At 49.4% G+C, this 17,465-nt stretch overlaps 1 protein-coding gene across 1 annotated transcript in view; it reads left to right on the top strand.

Annotated features, from left to right (window-relative positions):
• PCSK6 (proprotein convertase subtilisin/kexin type 6) overlaps positions 1-17,465 on the top strand; it is a 121,872-nt gene that overhangs the window by 102,072 nt on the left and 2,335 nt on the right. The window contains exons 16-20 of the mRNA XM_024214306.3: positions 845-1,041; positions 3,227-3,314; positions 8,456-8,559; positions 14,860-14,989; positions 16,762-16,874. Coding sequence (XP_024070074.2) covers positions 845-1,041; positions 3,227-3,314; positions 8,456-8,559; positions 14,860-14,989; positions 16,762-16,874 — 632 coding nt within the window. The remainder of the gene's footprint in view (positions 1-844; positions 1,042-3,226; positions 3,315-8,455; positions 8,560-14,859; positions 14,990-16,761; positions 16,875-17,465) is intronic.

Genomic DNA, 17,465 nt, shown 5'->3' with positions numbered 1-17,465 from the left:
TTTCCCCGCCGCTTGGGGCGGCAAAAACCCTGGAGCCAGCCCTGCCTAGGAGCCCCAGTCACAGACCAGGGCTCCTTTATGCTAGGTGCTGTACAAAGAACCAAAAGATGATCCATGCCCCAGAGACATGACACACTAAGTATAAGATAAGGGACCACAGAGGGATACAGACAGAAGAGTAGTACCAGATACTTCCCCCAAAGGCTTTCTTCTACCTGCATCTCCTAAAGGGTTTATTTCTAAGCCTTCTCCTGAACACCTGTGCAGGAGGAAAGTGAAGCTGAGCTGAGAATGATGAACTACAGGTGGCTAATATTAGTCGCATGGCTTAATGCGCTCCTGGAAGACACTCAGATACCATGGTGATGAAGGCATCATAAGAACCTATGTGGAATAGAAAGTTTAGCCCCTTGCTCACTGTCTAGTCCCTGGATTTATCACCGAACCTTTTTGCCTTATAGGGTAATCTCTTTATCGTGGCCAATCCAGTGAGGCGTTGACAGGAGCGGCGCCAGGGTTTTTGCTGCACTAGGCGGCAGCGCTCCTCCTCTGAGCATTCGGCGGCGGGGGTCCTTCCGCTTCGCGTCTTTGGGGCACTTCGACGCTGAATTTCCGCCGACGACCGGGAGCGGAAGGACCCCCGCCGCCGAATTTCCGCCGAGGACGGCAAAATGCTGCCCCCCCCAAATCCTGCCGCCCTAGGCGACCACCTAGGGTCGCCTAGTGGAAGCGCCGGCCCTGGGCGTTGAGCGCCCTCCACTCTTGTTGGCTTCACTGGATGCATCTGGCGGAAGTGAGCCCTCGGACATTGATTATATGCCTGGTTTGTTTAATTCTTCTCCAGGGTGTGTGTGAGCTCGTGCCCTTCAGGGTATTTTGGGGACAACGCAAATAGGAGATGCCGACGATGCCAGAAGGGGTGCGAAACCTGCACGGGCAGGGGCCGAAACCAGTGTACATCTTGCCGACGCGGTTTCTATCACCACCAGGAAACAAATGCATGTGTGGTGTTCTGTCCAGCTGGGTTTTACGCCGATGAAAGTAAGGATGTGAACCGTTTACAGACTGGAGCATGAGAATGTGGGGGGTGGGTTTTTTCCCAAATGAACACGAATGGAAGAATTTAAGAAATCTAAAATGTCAGGGTAGAGCCTCCATGTGACAAGCCTTTGATCACCATCTAATAGGCAGATCTCTACTGCAGCCAAGTTGCACTGTCGCTGCTACTAGTGATGACAACCAGAATGCTACAGTAACATGAGCCAATGCAAGAAAAAATGCACAGTGCCTCTTCAAAAATTGGACTGATCATCCTCATTATGAGGCACACGGTGATAAAACTCCCAGTGCTTTACAAGCATGAACTAGCTTAACCCTCACAGCGCCCCCGGGAGGTAGGACAGTATTATGATCCCTGTTTCACAGGCAGAGAAACTATGATGCCAAGGTCAGAGTCATAACTTTCAAATGTGCCCACTAATGTTTTCATTTTGGGGTGCCCGACTCAAGACATTTATGATCTGATTTGCACAACTCCAGTAGACTGCAGAGGGAGCTGTGGATAATGAGAACCTCTCAGATTCAGCAGCAGAATCAACCTCTCAGAATTCAGCCCCCAAAACCTGAGGCACTGTTAATGAACAGTTCTGGCCACACAGCCAATCAGAGGCTGAGTCTGGGTTGGAACTCAGGAATTCGCCCAGCTCCGTGCTTAGGGTAGAAGGTTAAATGAGTTAAGCACTTAACTCCCATTGAAAGTCAATGAGAGTTAGCTCATGTCTATGCTACAAAATTAAGTTCCTCTAACACACGCGGGCATACAGCCGCCGCAGTAATTACATCGCTTGTGCGTGGCTGCATGTTGCTCCTTGTGTCAGCGGCCCGTGTCCTTACCAGGAGCGCTTGTATCGATTGTACTGTCAGTGTGGGGCATCATGGGAAGGCTCCTGAAAACCAGTAACGGTCGACATAAGCAACACCGTGTCTACACTGACACTGCGTTGCTCTAACTACATCAACCTTGACTCTAAGCGGCTTGTGGAGGTGGAGTTATTAAGTCGGTGTAGTGGGGCAGTTATGTTGATGGGAGCAAAATTTAAGTGTAGACACTTCCATAGTTAGATTGACATAAGTTGCCTTGCGTTGACCTAACTCTGTAGTGTAGACCAGCCCTTAATTGCCTAACTCACTTAGATACCTTTGGAAAATTCCACCCTTAGTCGTTATTTCAAAGGTGGAAATCCCAACTAGAGAAATGTAACTATTAATTGCCATGGCTGCAGTTCAGTAGGCATTATTATTATTTATTATTATTCCACCTGTCTCACTAAGGTGTTTTGCTTTGGATCACTTGCCATGGAGGGGGTGGAGAAAGAAAAGAGGTAACCAATGCAAGCCATTGAACAGAGAAAAGAGGGGAATTTAAAACAAAGTGACATTTCCCAATATCCCATTGTAAATGCTGTTTCCCCCCCTAATATTAAAGGTCACATTTGTGAGTCTAACGGCTGGAATGTCGTTCCTCTCCCAGCCCTTCCTGCCAATACTCCCTTTTGTTCCATTGTGTCTGTAATGAGTAGCCATCGACAGCACTGTGAATATTTTTAGTAAGTCCAGCTGTGGGCAGGAATAGGATGCTGCTGCTTCACTTTACTCACATGGTGGATCGACATCAATCTATACTTAATGTATCCATGAGGCCCCATCAGCACAAAACACCCCATGGAAGTCAATGCGAGCTTTGTCTGAGTGAGGATTTGGACAATCTAGAGCCCAATCCAACTCCCATTAAAGGCTCCCATTGATTTTAATGAGAGTTGGATCACGCCCATAGCATGTGTAAGAACCTACACAAATTTGTGCAGCTTCTGGACTATTGAAATGTATGGGGATAATTTGATATCCATGAGAAGCAGCATATATTGAATCAGAAACATCATAAAACTTCTAGCCGAGTTGGCTTAATCAAGTAAGTATTTACTGTGTGTGTGTCCCTCTGAGTTATCCACGTAGTCTGAACACCACCCATCTGTATGTCCTTTTAATAGAAAGGGTTCACGTGTATGACGAAAATGCTGTTCTACCTCTGTAAGCTGTTGCCTGCAAATAGCTGCTGAACTGCAGGACTTTTCAACTCGTAAGATCTTTCTTGTGCATTGTGGCTAGACTGCTGCTTGCATCTCTCTGGGCAGATTTTATTTACACTGACTTTCTTTGTTTCTAAAAGGTCAAAAACTCTGTCTTGAATGTCATCAAAGCTGTAAAAAATGTGCTAGTGATCCAGATAAACGTATTCTATGCAAGGATGGATTCAGGTAAAATTAACTTTCAAAATGTTTGTCTCTATATTAAACTAAAGTAACTGACATGAAATCTGCACATTATGATAAATCAAAAAGCGGAATTTAAAAAATAGATATTTATTTTTCAATAACACTACGACTGTGATCCAAATTGCCAAAAGCCAGGAAATTCAAAGGAGGGAGCAATCATTATATAACATAATTCATCCTGTAGCTCAGTGTTTCCCAAACTGGGGTCGCCGCTTGTGTAGGGAAAGCCCCTGGCAGGCCTGGCCGGTTTGTTTATCTGCCACGTCCGCAGGTCCGGCTGATCGCGGCTCCCACTGGCCGCGGATCACTGCTCCAGGCCAATGGGAGCTGCTGGAAGCGGCACGGGCCGAGGGACGTACTGGCCACCACTTCCTGCAGCTCCCATTGGCCTGGAGCAGCGAACCGTGGCCAGTGGGAGCCACAATCAGCCGGACCAGCGGACGCGGCAGGTAAATAAACCGGCCCGGCTCGCCAGGGGCTTTCCCTACACAAGCGGCGTCCCAAGTTTGGGAAACACTGCTGTAGCTGAAAAGCACTATGTACATTCCATCAATTTATCTACAGCACTCATCACTGTGGTATAGAAGTGCCATGTTGCACGTATAGATAGCCCTGAGTGGCCCTCAAATGGCACTGCTAAGTAGTAGTATTATTATTTTATTGTTATTGTCACTGGTAAAGAAAAGTCTCATTTCCCCATCGTTCAGGGTTGATCCAAAGCCCACAGAAGTCAATATAAAGCCTCCCGTTAATTAAATGGGCTTTCGATCAATGGTCTTTAGAATGGTGTAAATCTGGCAGTAAATCCATGGCAGTCAGTGGAGTCAGTCTAAGTGACAGGAGAATCAGCCCCAGATTGTTAGCTGACCACCGATCACCATTTTGACTTGTGTCTTTGACGTTGTCTACACTCTGAAGATGCTTTGCAATATAGATATACCGGTGGAGTCCCCTAGTGTTAGACGTGGCTTATGCCAACAGAAGGAGTTTTTCTGTCGGCGTAGTAACACCGCCATCCCAGATGACATTAGCTGTGTCGACAGAAGCATTCTACTGTCAGCGTAGCGGCGTCTGCGCTGCGGTTTTTGTTGGCATAACTTTGCTGGGGTTTTTGTTGGCTAGTGGGGTGGTGCTTCCACACCCCTAACCGACAGAGCTGTGCCGTGAAAACTTTATTGTGTAGACCTGGCCTCAGTCTGCTAACAGGCATGGTGTTATCTATCATGCTCGCGTTACACCTAGTCCAGCCCCTGTTAAGGTCCATGGGAGTCGGAGCCAGGCCTGTTGTCTATAGACGGGCCTACCCCTGCCAGCTGCCGAGCACTATCGTTGATGACTGCTGTACTGATCCAGGAACAGGCTGAGGTTTACTGGTTGAATTCTGGATCAGGGACAATGGACAGCATGGACATCACCAGGAGCTGAGGGTGCTCAGCTCCTTGCAGCATGGGGCTCCTGTGTCTTCCACCTCATTTCTGGCTATCACTGGCTCTTTCTCATCCCCTTAATGCTGTCTGATTTAAATTCCCTTTGCTGGGTTTGTTTATAAGCTGGGCTGGGGGTAGGGATGTGGGGAGGACATCTAAAAGGAAAAAAGACCAAATAAAAATGTTTACATTGAATATTATACAACGTACGGTTTCCACATGAGCCTCAGGGAGCTCCTTCAGAACCTTCCCCAGTTCAGCACGTCCCCTGCGGCCGATTTTTCAAAACAAGGGATGTTTACCTAGTGACAGGAGTTATTGGGTTGATCCTATAAATATCTATTTTGGGTGCATTTAAAATGCATACTACAAACACAGAGGTCCCTTATTTACGCCTTATTTAAACAGGAAATACCAATATACCAATATAGCTATACCAGTCTAGTTGTACAGATATAGTTACACCAGTACCAAAAGCTCATGTGGGCACTCTTATTCCAATATGAGTGACTTGACTTATTGATTTGTTTGTTTGTTTAATTTTGGTAGCTTAAACCCTTCCCAAGTGACATAAGCTAACCTGAAAAAGTCACGCTTAGACCGGAGTCAGTGTCCCCAGGGAGGTGAGGGGTGTTATACTGGCATAACTATCGCTCCTTATGCATGGCAAGCGGGAGTCTCAGCTCTTGGAAAAACACATACTCCACCCCCCCACCCCCCCGCACCCCGCCTCGGGTGTTAAATCAAGATGGCTCCTTTGGGGCTAACTTGCACTGGGCCCAGCCCTACAGTGAGAGGAGGTAGAAAGGCAGCTTAGAGCCACCGTTGTCTCTTCTTACCCCAGCTGTGCTGGATGGGAGTTCAGTGCTACTGGGGATTGAGGGTGAGGGCTCATTTTCAGAAATGTCTTCGGAATCCCAAGTCTCATGGTTAAAAATTCTCCCCCATTAAAGTAAAAGTGTGAAACTGGGAGGTTTTGTCTCAGTGTTTGAAACTGGAAGTGCTGAGCCCATGTCACCACTGTTCTGAATTTGGTTCTCCTCTGCTGGCGCGTGTGTAGCTGTCTGATTCAGTCAACAGGCTGTACTGGGACTGGAGTGACTTTTTTAACAGCACTGCTTCACAGAAGTAAAAATCGCTAGCGCCGAAAGGTTCTGCATTCCCTCAGAAAAGGGAAAGGGGAACCGGTTGTCAGGTGTAAGCCATAGAAAGCTATCTTTTATTGTCCAATACCCTTTTAAGCTGGGAATCCAAATCCTCTCTGTCACATTAAAGCACTAAGGGCCCAACAGAAGTGTCTCCAATAAGAACTTTCTGTTTCTGCTCTTTTCTGAAACCTAGAGAAGGGTCCATGAGGGGGCTTACGGTTTTTCAGAGCACGGCTGAGCTGTCAATCACATCTGGTTTGCGAGTGCAGCAAAGCCTTTTGTTCGGAGGGCTTTGTGTTAAACTTCAGATGAGCCCAGTCTGGATCAGAACTCCTTGGATTTTGGGTCTGGGCTTGAATTTCTGGGCTTGGGCCCATCTCTGATTAAAAACACACTTTATACACTGGACACACTAAAAGCTAAGTCCCAGATTCTACCACCCTTATTCCCATGCAGTAACACCGTACTGCACACGCAGCCCTGTTGGTTCCAACAGGAGTAATCACAGAGTAAGGGCTGGTCTTCTACGTATTGTGAACGTGGCTGGCAGGATCCGAACCCAGATCATTTGCACACGTGCTGTTTCAAAACACGGTACCTTTGCAGTCCATATAATGGCCACCAAATACTAGTGTAATAAAGTTTCGATTCAATCCGTGCTAGCTGTAGTAACTGTGGATGCTGCAACACCATCCAATCCATCCTTCCTGTAGGTAGGACCCTGCTCTGCTCAGCTGACAGCAACTGCAAGGCTTGTGGCACCTTATCCTTGGAAGATACATTGCAAAGTTCGAGGCCCAATTGTGATCCCCATACTCACGTGAGTGAGAAGCCAGCGCCCTAGGACTGCTCGGGCATGTAACTGCTCAGCCCAGTGAGGAGCCGGGAGTCCCCGTGTGGGCCTTGGGATTTAGGCTGCACGACTCCAAAGCAATTCCTGCTAGTCTTCAGAATCAAACAGTACTGAGAAAATAACGATGATTTATTTGTATTACTGTAGCACCCCGGACCCCCAGGCATGGACCTGGACCCCATGGCACTAACACCGAACAAAGACCAGCCCCTGCCCCAAAGAGCCGGCAGTCTCGGCATGAGTCACTAATCAGTGAATAAAAAACAAACCGCTTCATTCCTCCACAGCCAGGCATCCTGGTAGTAAAGAAGAAACACCCTCTACAAGAGAGAAACCCTTGAGATGATCTCTCTGTCTTGCAAAGATCTAACAACGTTCTGTGTTACAGGCCTTTGGAAGAGTTGGGCCGGCTGCCCATGTCTTTTTTTTTTTTTTTTTTAAACCGCCCTTTGCTCTTGAACATTTCATTAAAGATCCTGGAGCAGGTTTTTTTGAGGGTGGGTCCCTAGAAGGACTTGAATGTCTTTTGAAGTGCTGGCTCAGTTCCAGATGCCTTCTGCCCAGCTGGGAGAGAAGGCAGCGGGTAGTGGTGCTGTGCTTTTGTATTGCACGTGTTTTTAAACGTCATTATTGTTTTGGGCATTCGTGTATTACAGTAGCACACCCAGATCAGCGCCCCGTTGTGCTAGGCCCTGTACACAAACACATAGCGAGAGGCAGGCTCTGCCCTGAAAGAGCGTACACTCTAAATAGACAACAAGACAAACAAAGGGTAGGGAAGCAGAGGCTCGGTGGGCTGAAGTGATTTGCCCAGGGTCACGCGACAGGTCAGTGGCCAAGCTGGGCTAGAAACCCTTTCCGATCCTCAGTCTATTGGGCTATCTGCTAAACCACGCTGCCCCCAATAACACAATATTTGGGGGCAGGCAGAGGGGGCCAGGGAAGTGCAGATTAAAATAATCTTCACTTTCTTCTTGTGTGTTTAGGGTGATGTCCTGGAAAGGACCATAAATCAATTATTAACGCTCCAATCCAGCAATTGGATCCCTGTGGCAGCCCCCACCAAGATGTGACTGGGGCCTGAGCTTGGTATCAGTGAACCAGACTTGACTGACAGTCCCTCGGGCCAGCTGGCGTAGCTTAGAGCAGCCTCTGGGGCCAGGCATAGAACCAGAAAACCAACCCCTCTTCTCTGCTGCGCCGAGCAGATCTTGGCCAGCGCAGAAAATCTGGCTTCCTGGGCCCAGTCCTTGGCTGCAGTCATGGAATGCAAGTTGAGGTGTACAAGGGGGGGCTTTAAGCTATAAGCCACAGTTGTGCTCCTCTGATCCTGGCCACGCTACAGCAAGCCAATCTTTTGGCATAAGTAGCCTGAAGGCTGCCCCAGGAGGGCCTATTACAGATAGGGGTGCAGGAAAACACTGGTCATGCTCCCTGCATCAGAGCAGGGAGGGGCTGGTGTTGAAGCAACTACAATGGCTCTGTGCCACATAAGGATTCCCTTACCCAGAGCAGAACCTATGGAGACTGGGTCTGCTGGGTTCACTTTGCTTTGGGGAAGGTGGTACGAAGCTGCCTCAGGCTGCCCAGTCATTACACGGAGGCTTGTATTAAACCTCTTGATGGCGAAATCACTAGGGATTGGGGGAGTATTTGTGTGTTTCGGTAAAACTTTCTCCCCTGCTTTTCCAACAGCCCGTTAGGAGCAGGCTGTCTCCCGGAATGCCAGCCAGGCATGTATTTCAGCAAAGAGACCCGGAAATGCGAGAGGTGCCACGCGAGCTGCCAGACATGTGTTGGTACGTTCTTCATCTGCACGGGGTCCCGAGCCGTTCCTCCAAACAGCCTTAAACCCAGCCCTCTGTGCCTAAGCCGTGAGCTCGCTCCTCTGCAATGCAACAGCACCTGTGCCTCCTGGGCTCGAGGCCTTATTGCTCCTTTAGAGCATAAGGTGTGCTTTGAAGCAGCGTCGCTGGATCAGTGCAAAAATTAACCCAGCAGCTTGTGGAAGGAAAAGAACCGGCTGTGTGGGCTCCGGGCGTTTTGCTCGCCGTGCAAAGCCCAGCACAGCAAAGGGAAAGCATCCCACCATGCTGCTTTTCCACGGGGATTGCGGCCCCCAGTTTTTAACAGACCTAGTCCTTTTCAGGGTGTTTGATAGAGTTACCCCTATTGAAGAATTATCTCCACGTGAGCTATAAAAAGGCCACTCCTTTTTTTTTTTCTTCTCCCCTCACCATCTGCATGTGCATGTATAGAAGTAAATGGGGCCTAAAAGTCACGACCAGGTTGAGCCCCATGGTGCTAGGTGCTGTACAAACATAAAGGGGGGTTCAGTTTGAGTTTGGGATGGTCACATTGCTCACAAGTGCCCAGCAAACCCTTTTCCGTGCTGTCGTGGATGCTGCGTATGCTGGATGGACAGCAGAAGCAGTTATCTTTTACAAATGCTTTAGGGAGTTTTTGACATTTTTTTATTTTATTTTATTTTTTGTATTCTTACACCTGTGAAGCCAGGTGCTTTAGTTGAACAAGGCTCAGGGGGAGCCCTCTAAAAATGACCTAAGACAACTTTTCGGCACATAAAAATGGCAAGAGTTTGAAGTCTGTTATCTCAGGTCATTGCATGATTGGTTAGAAGGGATTGCTCGGACTCTCCCCCACTGAAAAAGGATACAGCTCCCGTTTATGCCATGGGCCCAAAATATCAGACTTTGAACCCATCCCTGAGGCAGGACTTCTACTGCCAATCCTGATCCTCGGGCCAGGTTAATTTGCAGGGGAGAGGAGAACTTTCACATCCTGCAGAACAGATTGACTTTACAAATAAAAATATGGTGGCTCTGGGGCTTGCACTAAATGCTGGGAGACGGGTTAGTGGGCAGAGTGCAGGTGAGGCAATCAGAGGGGAGTGATCGATTTATTCTCATGCAGCAACAGTGAGAGAAAAATTATTTTTAAAAGTAGGAAAATACTAATTGTGAAACCACAAACATTGGCCGGCGACTCAGACATTTGTTTTAACAATATGAACTGGGTTTTAAGCCAATTGTGTCCCTGTAAATATTACCTATCGAACAACAACTAAGCAGTAGATCAAGGTGTAAACTGCACCTAGAACACGTGAACGCATGAGAAGGAAGCGCTGTTGCTCAGAGTGCATCAGTCCAGGTTTCTTTCTGTTAGTCCCTACGGTGCCTCAGCAACGTTTTCCAGAAAATAAAATCAAGTCTGGCTCTCGTTACTATCATCTGGAAACTGAGCTGCTGCCCTGACTGAATCCTGTGGAATCTCACAGTGATCTGTTCTCAGCCCGAACCACTCCGCCTACCACTACCCTTTCTCTCCGCTGCTTGGGCCAGTTCACAGCTTACTGATGTGAATCTGGGGAGATGCCAGGCTAGGGTTCTGCTGTGGGTGTCATCAAGGAGCGACTTGAAGTGCGCCAGGCTGGCTTTCCTCATTCTGCAGGTACATCCGGTGTGCTGCCGCTGAATGCCAACAATACAGCCAGGAAGTGGCGCGCAGGATTAGAGAACAAGGGACATTTTTTTAAAATTCTGAGCCTTCTGGGGGAATGAAGCTGACACTGCCCCATCCTTTGGCTGGGTTTTGATCCTGCATGAACATTTGTCCTGCAAGTTCATGAAAACACTCCCAAGATTGCTTAGACCGTATTGGCAACAAGCCCCCAGGCCTTAGCACACTCTGCAGAGGCAGCAGAGACGAGCGCACGAAACTGCCTTGGCTAGGCTGAGGAAGGGATGCGGTAGCGTAGGACTAGAACCCGGCTTCTTGTAACGCAGCTCTCCAGCAAAATCAGTCAGTATGGGAGCGGGGGCACTCCAGTGGCAGAACAGAGCATCTGCTTTTCCTTCGTGCAGCCTCCACGAAGCACCCCCTTCTGCAGCCAGATAGCAGGAGACCACGTCTCAAGTCTCCACTGTGCTCAAGCTAAGCTTTACGTCATCTTTACTGGAGATCAGAGCCTGAGTCCCCAGCGTAACTTAGAGCAGCCACAAGGGCTGCTGAACCTCACACTCTTCTGCAGTCGCCCTCTATGGGAGCAGTTTGGAATAGCGCACCCCCTCCTAACCCCTGCACATCTTTCCCCCAGCTGTGCTCCTACGCTGGAGGCTGTGAGGTGGATGCAGAGGGCCATTTCAATGGCCCTCCCTCTTAAGCTGGAAAAATTCCCATGTCACCGCTTCCTCTGGCTTTGCTGAGCAGAGCTGTTGTATAGGGGCCGCAGAGCAGAACTCAGGCCTGAGATTGCATCTCGATGGATGTTGGGGTATCCATTCGTTATCTTCTGGCTACTCTGGGAAGGAGTGGAGCAGATCCTTTGATTTGCCACGCCCTGCAGGTAACCAGCCTAGCAGTAACCAAGTCGTGGATTGGTTGGCATTGCTTTGTCACAGGCGTAGCCCCTCCTGCAATAGCCGGCTGACCAATGGCAGTCCAGCTGACCGGGAGGCTGGCTTATTTTGATTTTGTACCTACCCAGCAGCTACCCACTGCTATCTCTAGCTAACCTCCTCCAGTGTGTTTTGGAACTTAGCTTTGTCATTGGGCTGTGGGACCACGTGCGGCAAATCAAGGAGTGTCCCAGGAACGCTGGGAAAGCCGGACAGCCCATGTGGCGGCAATGTATTCCCAGCAGCTCCCAAGGCATCTACGGCTCACTATTTATGAGCATTACATTCTGCAATCATTCCAAATTAAAAAATATCCCTCTCCCCCCTTTCATGCTCTAATATCCCCCCCCCCCACAGTTTCATACTAGGTTTTCTGGACAACACTGATTTCCATCCATTTTTTGAAGCTGTTCTGTGTTCCCTTTTAAATTCGTGCCTTTGCGGTTTGTGAAGGTCCAACTACTTTGCACTGTTAACTTTCGTATTTACCCTCAAAAGAGTCTCAGATCTGATGATAATATGATCTCTAGACAGTTCATGTTCACTGGATTGAATCTCATTTATCATACTTGGTTAATTTCCTAAGACAGAGTCCAAAATATTCATTGATCGTGTTGGGTAAATGTGATGGGGAACTGACTTTTAGTCCCTTAAGAAAATTACACCCTTTCTAATCCTTATTCCAGACAGTGTAAATACAATTCACCACATTTGTTTGTTTCTAGCCTTTTCATATGTTTCCCTTGTTCGCATAATCATTTCTGAAGTTGCTTTTGCCCCATATATTGAAGGGCTTTAGTAATGTTGTTTTAATCATTGCAGTATCTGTGCTGTGGAGAAGCAAAGGATGTCTCTTTTCATTGCTTTCCCTAGCACCCCTTCTACTCACACAGGCAACCTCAGCTGGCCTTCTGGTCACTTACCCTCTACCGCTAGCTCACCAGCCAAATTACATCCCTCTCATGTCTGGCAACTGCCTTCAAAGAGAGACACTCAGAACACTGGTGGTTGCGCAGGAGGTGAGGCCAAAGTCATGGTAATCAACAGTCAGGTTTCAAGGCACCGGCTGACCTGCAAGGATCAGGAAGGAATTTTTTGTCACCCTTCTATAAGCCAGGCCAGCCTAGCAGAGTGAGGCTGCTGCAGGGAGGACCAACGCTGTACACGGGGCTGTCACTGGAAAAGGGAGAGGGTGGAGTGTCTACATGGGAGGGGAAGGTAGCAGGAGACAGAGCCTCTCAGCAGGGGGGAAGGATGGAGCAGAGATATGAAGGGAGAGGCGCTGTGGGGAAGCTGCCCCCCCGCCCCCTCCAGCACTGCAAGTAGCAGTGAGATGCAGGGCCGGAGCTCGGAAGGGGAGTCGGCAGAGCGACGCTGCGACCTCAAAGCTCGAGTGTTCGCCGAGCGAGCGCACGTGCAAAGTAGCCCTAACATCGCCGAATGGCCGTTTGCTTCAAACAGCCCAGCCCACGGTTTTGCCAGGTCAAAAGAAATGGCCGAGGTCGGCAACAGTGTAGCAGCAGACACCGGTCACGCACGTGGGCCACTTCTGGGTTTCGAGCCCGTCCCCGCCTCCCAGTTGGCTGCTCCCTGCCCAGTTGAGTCCATCCTACAGTCGATAGGAAGCCTCTCTTCCCTGGGGCCAGCAGGGCTCTGTTCCCAGTGGTGCACATGCCGCATGGCTTCTGCCCAGGGCCGTCCTTACCCATACGCAAAGTACGCAGCTGCATAGGGCACCAGGAAATTTGGGGCACCCTGGTGCCCTGCGCAGCTGCGTGCTGCTCCAGTCCCTGCTCCACCTCTTCCCCATGGCCCCCGCCCCTGCTCCACCCCCACTCTCCTGAGGACTGAAGCAGGGCCGGGCCTGCACTCACCAGTGGCGGGAAGTGCAGCGGCCCGGCCCCAGCCGCGCCACCGGTGGGTGCTGGGGCGTTGTTCCCCCCCTGTTCCCCAAGCCAACCCTGTCCCCCCCCCAGCGGGGGGGAGGGCTGCGTAGGGCCCCAGAATAGCCAGGGACGTCCCTGCTTCTGTCGCCTGGGGGAGGTGGGTTGGATCAAGCTGCGCTTGTGCTTAGTGGCTGGTCGTTCGAAAGGCCACCAGGGGGCAGCAAAGAGACAGGGACAGGGGAGCAGCTGGGCTCTCCATAAAATCTCCCAAAGTGCAGATTTTCCACCTTGATTCTCCTGTCATCTTCTCCTGGCTCTGAACCTTCCCATATGCATGAAGGGCTGGTGTGTAGGGGACAACGCCAGACTGGTACTTTGTCTCTCTCTCTCTCTCTGCCTGGGGTATCTAGTCACCCAAGAAGGTAACTTGTAGTCCCAAAAAGTCACCCGTTGTTGCTGATTCAAGATTTTTGGTTGCCGAGGCCTCTCAAAAGTAGCCCAAACTGGCAAAGAACCGCAGAGGCTGGCAACGCTGAAGCACAATAGCAGCCGCAGGAGGAGGAGGCTGCATGGAAACTGCGCTACAACATAGCACCACCTGATGGTCACAACAAAAAGTAGCAGGACTTTCCTGGGAGCCTGGCCCAGCCATCTGTGTCTACACTGCACATTAAGCCCAGGCTCTGTGTCAGGTTTGAGCCCAAGCTCCGCTTCTGTCCACACACCAATCAGTCTGACTCAGGTCACCAGACACTCAGGATCCAGGTCCTGGGCCCCGCTAGAGGGGTGGGTCAGAACCTGAATCCAGGCCCTGTCCTTCTGCAGTGTGGACGCAGGTCAAGCTGCAGACCCGATTCAGAAGGTCTGCGCGGTGCAGTAGGACGCATCAGCACAACTCTGAGACCTGGGTCCAGCAGTCATAAACCCAGGTTTATGATGCAGTGTGGATGCTAAAGTGCGGGCTTGGAAACACCAACTCCATAAGCCCAGGTCCCATAGACCCGGATTTACAATGCAGCATAGACATAACCCGAAGAGGTTGTGAGGAGTAGGGCGAGGTGGGGCCCCTTGCTGCCTCCTGGACACAGCATTTGCTTAGGTGTGTTGTGGGATGTTGATTTTCCTTTCCTCAAAGCATCAGGAACTGGCTGCAGCCGGAGGAGGATGCTGGTGCAGGAAGAGAGGGAGAGATTGGTGGGCTGCGCTGTTACAGCAAACCCTGTGACCTTCCCTACTTACAGATTTTCCTGCTTGCCTTTCCTGCCATCTTCTCCTGGCTCCGAACCTTCCCAACTGAAAGTTAACCACGTGCACGAAGGGCTGGCCGTGTAGGGGACAACGCTGGGCTGGTACTTTGTCTTGGTGTCTCTGCCTGGGGTATCTAACAGCAGGGTCAAAAACACTGTCAAAAAGTCAGTGGAGATCGGAGGCTGTGGGCGCTTGAGGGCTTGGCCAGTGTGTGTGCTCCTAAAAATGTCAGGCTACGCTTAGCTGCACACCCAGGCCTGTCGGCATCTCTTGAAGGTCCTTTCTAGCCAGGCTGTTGGGTGAGCTGGGTCTTCGCTGGGCCTGGGATGTGGGCATGAGCTGAGGAACCATTTAGAGTCCAGCTGAACCATTTAGAGTCTCAGGCAGCTTGTTTATTCTGCCGCAGCCTTCTGGAACGGAGCAGACTGCTGTATGTATCCTAGTCCCGAGTGTCCCTGGCTCCCATCCGACACAGTCATTGTAACACACTGTGGTAATTGTCTTTGTAGCCCACTATAATATTTCATGTCTCCCTTGTTCTCCCTAGGGCCAGGCAAAGAGGCATGCATACAATGTGCCAAAGATTTCCACCTGCACGAGTGGCGCTGTGTCCCTGCTTGCAGCCAGGGGTTTTACCCTGAGGCGGTGCCAGGTCTACCTTATAAAGTCTGCACAAGGTACAGTGTCCTCTTGAGACCTTTCCCTTTGAAGTTAGTGTGATGGAATGCACAGGGAGCCATTCTTAATAGCCGACTGGATACATCGGCAATCGGAGTGGGGCTGCTGATAGCGTGTGTCACAGGGAACGAAGATAAAAATCCTGAAAACAACTGGCTGGTTGATGCTGTTTACTAGACCGACTAAAATGGTCAAACAAGCCCTGAGCTTTCGGACATTCTTCACCGGAGCTGATTTTTCATATGGGTGACTAGTGAAAAGTGTCAGCGTGGAGCATTCTTAGATAGTAAACTCCTTGGGGACCGTCTGATTGTTCTATTTGTACAGCGCCTGGCACAATGGGGTCCTGTCAATGACTAGGGCTCCCAGGGGATACAATAATACAAATAACAAATGAGCATACTAAGTCCTGCCTCAGGACCAGGAGGCCCTGGGTTCTAAACACACACCAAGCTTTGGGCTCATTGGCACCACTGACCCTGCCGTGGGTTGCTGCGCTCTCCTTCAAGGCAGATGTTAAACCCTTATGGCTGGGGTGAAAATTAATACTTCTACAGTGCCCTTTGAAAAGGGGAACTCTGGTAGTCAGAAAACAAGGGCTGGTGCCTGAAGGTATGTTGAGCATAAACTAACTGCTCCATTTGCCTTCACAGCCAGTTCTCTAGCAGTGTTTAACACATTCCTTTGCAAAGCACTGAGATGGCTTGTGCAGGAGAGGCGCTGTAAGAAACCAGATTCTAGTCCATTCGCAAAAAGTAGTTTCTTGACCTAAGTGGAGACTCTCATTGAATTTCACCTAATTATATGTAAGGAATAAACGTTACTATTTAATAGTAGAACGAAATGTTCTAATTTCGCCAGGTAGTATCAAACCCAGTCGGCAGGTTTCATCCTTTTGGGAGGTTTCATCAGCACATCTAAATCGTGTCTCCTTTAGACAGGAGAAATGTCTGACTTTGCTTCTTTTTTTTCTGTATCATCACCTTCCGCGTTAGCACTTGAACTCTCTGTAGTTGATCCAAGCTGCCTTTTTCCCTCCAAAAACGGAGTAAAAAAAGTGACGCAGTGAAGAGATGTTGCACTTATTTATTCCCAGACAAAAAACTCTGTGAAACTGGAGAGTACATATCGTTAATTTAGAAACCCTGGGGATGTGGCAATTGTCCCCCAAAACAAGCATTACTGATCATGGCACCTCTACAGGGCAGAGTTAAGCTTGCTTAGGAGCCTTAACTGCATTTCTGTACTTTAACATGGCTGGGTTTCTTTTAAGTTTTACCTCTGGATGTTCTGGGCTTGGGGGAATTACAACATTCCTGTGTGGTTTTTAACCCTTAAATTCCTGATGTGTGTTCTCCAGCATAATGTTTTTTGTCTGTGAATATTAAAAATAGCTTTGTTTTAATCTTTTTGTTAAGAAGGTGAAGGAGGAGGGAAATAGCTGGGACCTCATCCCCTCTCCTCCCCCCTCCCCCATCACAGTTCCCCAAGGCCATCAGAGTATGGCAACTTATTAATCACTACTGACCAGAAACAAATGTGAAATGGAGGCGAAAGACTCCCATGTCCTATCACCAGCCCAGTAAGAAGTTCAGCCCCTCATGGTTCAAGTTTTCCAAAGAGAAAGGGGCTGGTTCAGTCTAGATGTAAGTGGGTTCAAATCCATTCTCTTCAGTGCCCTGAGGCTGAATTTGCCCTATGGTCTGTCGGGTCTCGACACAAATGGTTGTGGTGCCGAGAGAAAATATTTGTGCGCTTGTCTCTTTGTCAGATGTGATGACAGCTGCTCAGCCTGTGAAGGCTCCAGGGATAACTGCGTCAAGTGTAAGGAAGGTTTCAATCTGCGCATCGGCTCATGCATCACAAATGTAACCTGCATGGATGGTACGTAACGAGAGGGTAAACATGGAATAAAGACCCCAGGCTGATACCCCAGTAGCACAGATGTGTCTTAAAGCTGCCCTAAAGGGGTAGCTGGGGATTCCCCTGTCATCAGGGGTTCCCCAATGGTATAAAGTAATTGGAATCAGTTCTACATCACCCTCCCCCATCTCTGTAAATGCGGCTGTCAGGGCATGGCCAGCGCATGCAGTGCTCTGGTTATTCAGAGCCATTGAGCGGCCCATGGGGACTATTCCACCTGGCATTAGTTAGAGCATCCCTGTGGTTGCACTAACTTACACTGGCCCAAGGATACAGGAAGGCTGAAAGGCAGCTTAGAGATACGTTTGCCTCCCCTGGTCTCCACGCACCCTGGTGCAGTTGAAGATTGAGCCTATAGATTGAGTACTCTCTGTTCAGGGACCTGGGCCCAAATCCTCAGTCGCATTTAGACTCCATTGATTTCATTGGAAGTTAGGCATCTAAATAACTTAGAGGATCTGGACCCTCCCCTTTCTATAGTGTGCAAGGTGCCTAGGATGCCGTCAGATAATAATAATAAAAAGCTTCCTAGAATTCAAGTGGAACTGGTCT

The sequence above is a fragment of the Terrapene carolina genome, unplaced genomic scaffold, assembly GCF_002925995.2.
Source record: "Terrapene carolina triunguis isolate 2854851 unplaced genomic scaffold, T_m_triunguis-2.0 Scaffold67, whole genome shotgun sequence".
NCBI lineage: Eukaryota > Metazoa > Chordata > Testudines > Emydidae > Terrapene > Terrapene triunguis.
This window is presented reverse-complemented; position numbering and strand designations above follow the sequence as displayed.